General features: G+C 39.2%; 1 protein-coding gene across 10 annotated transcripts in view; it reads right to left on the bottom strand.

The window, feature by feature from the left end:
* The window catches only part of LOC107659329 (protein SDE2 homolog), a 10947-nt gene extending 4654 nt beyond the window's left edge, over positions 1-6293 (bottom strand). The window contains exons 1-8 of one of the 10 annotated variants that reach the window (XM_016448238.1): positions 6115-6284; positions 5854-5971; positions 5473-5584; positions 5149-5318; positions 1977-2082; positions 1566-1890; positions 1437-1448; positions 1110-1334 (exon numbers count right to left, since the gene is read on the bottom strand). In XM_016448238.1, coding sequence (XP_016303724.1) covers positions 1110-1334; positions 1437-1448; positions 1566-1890; positions 1977-2082; positions 5149-5318; positions 5473-5584; positions 5854-5971; positions 6115-6216 — 1170 coding nt within the window. In that variant the 5' untranslated portion in view covers positions 6217-6284. Of the gene's footprint in view, positions 1-1109; positions 1891-1976; positions 2083-5148; positions 5319-5472; positions 5585-5853; positions 5972-6114 lie in introns of all 10 variants that reach the window. The other 9 variants (XM_016448236.1, XM_016448237.1, XM_016448239.1 and 6 more) reach the window with 9 other exon arrangements.
* Between the last annotated feature and the right edge of the window lie 471 nt (positions 6294-6764).

The following is a 6764-nucleotide window of genomic DNA, read 5'->3' as shown; positions in this document are numbered from 1 at the left end:
GGGGGGTGGCTAAAATAAATCATAAATGATGCAAATATTAACTACATTTTTTTCCATGAGGCAGACGATTTTGTGTGTGTGTGTGTGTTCGTTCGCCTGATCAAGAAGTTGCAGTGACAGAAACGGTGACATTCCAAAGTTTGAAAAGAGTAAAGCCTGTGTTAATGCTATTGAGTAGGCTAATGTGGCCAAAGAAGATATTTTGTTTTATAAATAATGTTCATTTAAAAGAAGCCCACGATCAGCGTATTATGTTACCGTTATCCCTTACGGCTCCAACAAGGTTTTGTTCCGTCCTCCACGCTGTGACAACTCACAAAAGACTATTTTTAACCAAGTAGCGCGGAGAGCCGCTTCAGAAACAGCACCGACTAGAGCGGCCGCGGAGCCATAACGTGCCGCAGACGTGTGCAGTGAGGCGCAGATCAGCTCTAACGTCACTGAATCTGCTGTTAAAAATTAACCATCCATTCATCATGCAAAACATACACGACAAATAGTGAATTTTTCATTGTTTCTCGAAACGTCATAGCATTTCCACACCGGCGATGACATGACTGTGGCGCAAAATCATTTATGTCCCACGCATCATGTACGTCGTCACGAGTTGACGTCATCAAATTGTGATCGGTTCGTGAGATCGGCCAAGTGTAGTGAGTACCGATTGGGTCATAAAATGTTACTATTGGCCGATACCGATCTCCGGCCGATCGATCAGAGCATCCCTAGTAAGACATGGTAATTTTGGGGAAAAAAAACGGCACTCTTCGTGTGAAATTGATTAACTATATGAAGTCGTATAAATATATAAATTTTCTGCCCCCATGTCTTGAATTTGTGATCATTCTAAATGCATTTTATTAGACTGAATCGTGCAGTGAAAGAACACTCTAAATGCGTACGCGCACTAGTCTAGACTTCATGCGTGCACTCTGTTGGGCGGTTTTGAATGGTTTTCGCAAAATACTCGATAATGTCAAATCACACATCATTAAAACAACAATTACGATATTATCTCAGACGATATATATCGCACACTTGTCAGTCAGTCAGTATTACCAAAAAACATTTCCAGCATGAAAATCCCCTTCAGAAGCAGGGCATCTCACCTCCTCCTGTGCCTCACTGCTCTCGGCTGGGCCGCTTGGTGCTTCTGTGGGCTCAACCTGCGATTTATCCGCGTTTTGGCTGGTTTCAGCTGTACACTCCTTTTGCACCTCCTCCTCCACCTGTGTTGGGGAGCTCGGTGCGGGACTCTGGGAGGATTTATACTCTTCGATGCTGCCTTTTTGGCTGGTTTCAGCTGTACACTCCTTTTCGGCGTTCTTCTGCACCTCCTCCTCCTGTGTTGTGGAGCTCGGTGCTGGACTCTGGGAGGATTTATCCTCTTCGATGCTGCTGTTTTGACTGGTTTCAGCTGTACACTCCTTCTGCACCTCCTCCTCCTCCTGTGTTGTGGAGCTCGGTGCGGGACTCTGGGAGGATTTATACTCTTCGATGCTGCCATTTTGGCTGGTTTCAGCTGTACACTCCTTTTCGGCGTTCTTCTGCACCTCCTCCTCCTCCTGTGTTGTGGAGCTCGGTGCTGGACTCTGGGAGGATTTATCCTCTTCGATGCTGCTGTTTTGACTGGTTTCAGCTGTACACTCCTTCTGCACCTCCTCCTCCACCTGTGTTGGGGAGATCGGTGCGGGACTCTGGGAGGAGGAGCTGCTGGGCTGATCCTGAGGGTCTGTCCTGTCACTCCCCCTGGTGGCAAGAGGCAGCACAGTCGGTTTGGGAACATCTGAACTGCATGAAGCCCCAGAGGTGGACGGAGAAGCCTCGCTGTCGCTGTCATCACTTCCTTCACCAGAGCTGCCCATCTCCTCCAGTCCTCCGAGGCCAGTCCTAGTGGATTAAACGAATGCGTTATAATTTAGTGATTCTAGTCAGCAAGATAAGCATTTTCTTTGACATAGGTTAAATCAGCTCACCAGAAACATTTCTTCTTTGCTTTCTTTTCACTGTCAGCTGGTGTTGGACGCTTGCGACTCGGCCCCTCGTCCGCCTTGACAAGACCACTAGAGGAAGCCTGCATGCCTGCAAGAATAGACAACTTTTACCTTTACTGTCAAGAATAATTAGGTTTGGGCAACATACTTGAATATTTACATTATGCAATATTAATGGGGGTGTCACATCAATTAATCACAATTAATCACATCCTAAATAAAAGCCTGTGTTTACATAATATATTGTGTATTAGGGCTGCACGATATTGGAAAAATCTCACATTGATATTTTGTTTTTCTGCGATATATATTGCGATATGGAAAAAAAAAAAGAAAAAAAAAAAGATTCACCAGATGACTTGAATAGCTCTATTTGGGGAAGGAAAAAAAAATGATTGGGGTGATTTTGTATGCGAGTAAATCAGCATAGGAAATAAACAAATTACAAGCATAGATAAATATAATAGAACAAAGATACAAATTAAATAAACGGTGCTTTGTATTTTTAAGGCAAGTCTAACAGTATTCAGGTACAGAAATTTAATAATCAAATGTAAAATAACACTGCATAGTCTTCACTGTATAAATTAAATCTAATAAATCTGTGTTAAAGCTACAAAAGTGATTTTTCTCTGTTTTGTTGTTTGATTAACATGACACAAAGCAACAGGAACATTAAACTGCTGTTATTGTTATCCTCTTTCTTTCTCAATTGTTTACCTTCACCTAAAACATAAGCAACTGTTTTTTTACAAGGATACTTGCAGAGACATGCATTATGACATAGTTTTGTGCATGTGTGTCATTTCAGGCACAAATAGTAGCGGAAGTGAATGGAATTCAGTGTTCATGTGCATCTGCGTGGCTCTCACCGTGTCTACAGTAGACGCAAGCGGCGCAATGTGACAAAATACAATAGAACCTATTATAATCAGTGATGCTGTGTGACCGACTACACTGGATGTGTTACGACACGATCAATCCCTGACAGTAAACTGATGTCTCGTTTTATTTATGACGTACTGACACAAAGTTCAAATGATTGGCAACGGTCGCTTTGTAGACAGACTTTGGGGCCGTTCACATGGCGCGCTTAAAAAGCGTTGAAAATGCCAGCCATGCCACTTTCTCCTTCTTTCCAAGGAGCTTGCGCTTTCGTGGCGTCTGCCATTGCTAAGCAACCGTGATCCTGCGCTCTCCTCGACGACGCGGATATTTCAACAAAGGATAAATGGATTTCCAGCACTGAAAATCACTTGCAGTAGCTCTGCTACTAAATTCATTTTAAAATGGATATCTCTGTACAGCTGTCGCGTCCGGTGTAGACACGGTGTCTGTGTGTGAGCAAAAAAAACGATCAGTATAAATATAACGATCAGTATAGGCCTACTAAACATCGCACATCCTGCGATGTGACTATCGCGGATGCGCACATCGCGATATCGATGCTGAAATGATATATCGTGCAGCCCTACTGTGTATATCAATGTCTATACAAATATACACACACAGATACATGTATATACTTAAATATATTTATATTTATTTGATAAATCATATACAAATATGAATATATATTATATATTCAAACAAATTTAAGTACTCACATATATTATTTAAGCACAGACTTGTATTTTATGCAGTTAAATCACGATTAATTTATTTGACAGCCCTATTTCAGCCCTAATAATAATAATAATACATTATAATTATAAATATTTAATAATATATTAATTTTAATTAAATTATAATTGTATATTATATTGTTATAATAATGATAATACTAATTAATAAATATTATATTGAATATATAATTTACATATTGTTAAAGTTAATTTTATATAACACCTTTCTAGGAAATAGAGATCACTTTCAGAATTGTAATATTTATTATTATTAATTATTTAGTATTATTGTTTTTGGCTATAAAATCAAGCAATGTGAAATTACTTGAACTTGTGAGTATGAGAATATTAAATATAATATAATTCCTAATATAGGAAATACTTTAGTTTAATGGAGTCTCTAATTTTAATCTCCATACAAAAAAATTCTGATTCAAAATGTGATTGAAGTGAATTTAAGTGGTGTTTTAAATCAGGGGTGGGCAAACTTGGCCCTTCCAGGTCACTTTCCTTCAGATGCCTTGTCCAAATACCCACACTTGCGGTCTTTGCACTTGACCACTTGACTACTTATATGACGTATTTCCTGTATTTGGCCCAAGTGTTCAAGTGAGCATGAAGACCACAAGTGTGTGTCGAACTTTTCATTACCTGATGGGACACACTTATAGTGTTGTAAAAATGCAATAACTTTAAATACTTTGCATTTTAAAATCAACTTCTAAATGTCTGTTCAGTAGTCCCTATAACATGACAATTTTAATTTGTGGTGCTTCTAATTAAGTGATAAAAAGCAGTTGCAAATCTTGTACAAAATAAATATCACCACTACTCAATATTTGCACCAATAAAACGTAAAAACACTGTTTTTCTACCAAATTATACGTAATATCTAATTATTATATTAATATTTAACTTCCATTGGAAAGGTTTCCGTGATCTCTCGGCAAAAAGTCTCACGATTTATTTCCAGAACATGATGCATGATGGGATACACTAAGCCTCGAATAGCGCTCCGGAGCGGTATTCCAGATAGTGTGGGTTTAGTGTGCGTTGAGGGCACTGCGCTCTGGCATTTTTAAAACCTGGGACAGTCTTGCGCACTTACTTCCTGTCGCGCGCACGTGCTCTCAAGTGGCCAAGACCGCAAGTGTGGGTACTTGGACAAGGGGAGAGTTTAGCTCCAACCCTAATCAAACACACCTGAACCAGCTAATCATTGTCTTCAAGACTAATAGAAAGCTACAGGCAGGTGAGTTTTATCAGGGTTGGACCAAATCTCTGCAGGAAAGTAGCCTGGAAGGGCCAAGTTTGCCCATCACTGCTTTAAATTATTATTTTTCAACAAATCTTCAAAGGACCTTGGGATAATGGTGCAGTGGTTTAACTTTCAGTCACTAGGATGAAACTAAATATGTAAATAATGCTGTTTATGACTATTTATCATTCTCCTCTGTGTAAATGTACTCTAGCACTACTATAAGACAGTAGATGCATGTAATTTTATACATAAAATGAGTTCAAGTTACCTTTCAGCACAGAGTCCTCCAGTCTCTCTGAGAGGTCGTGGCACTGCTTTTCATAATCAGTGTCTGTGAAATAATGTTTAGGCTCGGCCAATTTCCTCTGAATCCGCTCCAGACGACGCTGCTCCTTCTCTGCCTCTCGATCCGCCTGCTTTTTCAGCCACTCTGCCATTCTACAAACACGCATACAAATTCAATTATTCACTCAATAAGATGACCTAATGCTGGAGCATTAGGTCAAAGCACCAAATCCATAAAACAATTCAGTCAATTAAGTCAATAATCAAAAAAAGCATGCTAAATGGATACGGTAATTATCAGCAGTACTCTTTCTCATGATTGACGTCTCTCAGTCTCCTTCCACTCAGATCTCTACAGGCCTCACGGTTAGTGGTCTTTTCGATTTGTGCACCGAGGGCCCTCAACATAGAGCCAAATCCTACAAAACAAATGAGTTTAAAACATCTTAAAGGAACAAAGCCTTTATTAATAACTTTCAAATGCTCAAAACTTTATATACACATTCTATAAATTAAAAACAAACCCTAAGGGAACTCTTATCATAATTTTATATATACTTTGAATAAGTTCCAAATTGTAAATGTGTCCAAAATGGGGACATATTTATACAAAGAACAACCCATCATATTCTAACATTTGCAGGCTTCAAAAATGATCAACAGTGATGTTCTGGGCGAGTCTGTTTACCTCCTTTGCCTCCACATAACCGAGGCTCTACACGGTACACAACTCCAGACTGAAGCGAGGCGTTCCTGTGAGATACGCGGCCATTACTCTTCACATAGAAATCCGCGACGGAGGCACCCTGAGAGGAAATAAGACATATTTTAGGTCGTCTTAAACACAATCTTCATCGTCAAAATCAAACTGAACCACCAGCAGTGAGAGTTACAGCACAATCCTCAGTTCAGATTTCACATCTCGTTTGGCTAATCACTGATCACTCACCTCTTTAACGGCAAAATGATCGATAAGATCGCTGACAGTCGAGCCCGGGGCGACAGTAAGGTTAGTAAACCTCACATCTGGTGAAACTACAAAGAGCTCCATGTTTTTTTCTCCTGTTCTCGAAGACGTGCCTATAAACTTCCGGGAAAATCTGTGAAGTATTAATTGCGTTGACGCAACTACGGAAGCCGAGAGAACAGAACTAGTCAAATCCCACATTCTTTGATCCTAGTGAAATAAACCATGAAATAGAGAAATTGAGCTATATATCCAAGCTATTTTATCTTAAAAGATTTCCAACAAATTAAAAACGGTAAACCCACGGTGCAATTCTAATTTATTTTGTTAAAGGAAGCGATACATTTTGTCAACATGTAATATTTGATTATTAGCAGTATATTTTTGCCTATGATTTTTGCATAGTAATGAGCACCATAAATCCAAAACCACTGCGAAAATCCTTACCTTTTCCCACCCTTACGAAAATTAACCATGGTTCTACTACAAATAAAACCAAAATACCATGTTTAATATAGTATAGTTATACCATGGTAATCACAAATTAACCATGGTTCTACTACAAATAAAACCAAAATACCATGTTTAATATAGTATAGTTATACCATGGTAATCACAAATTAACCATGGTT

This window comes from Sinocyclocheilus anshuiensis, unplaced genomic scaffold (genome assembly GCF_001515605.1).
Source record: "Sinocyclocheilus anshuiensis isolate Anshui unplaced genomic scaffold, SAMN03320099.WGS_v1.1 scaffold912, whole genome shotgun sequence".
Lineage (NCBI taxonomy): Eukaryota > Metazoa > Chordata > Actinopteri > Cypriniformes > Cyprinidae > Sinocyclocheilus > Sinocyclocheilus anshuiensis.
This window is presented reverse-complemented; position numbering and strand designations above follow the sequence as displayed.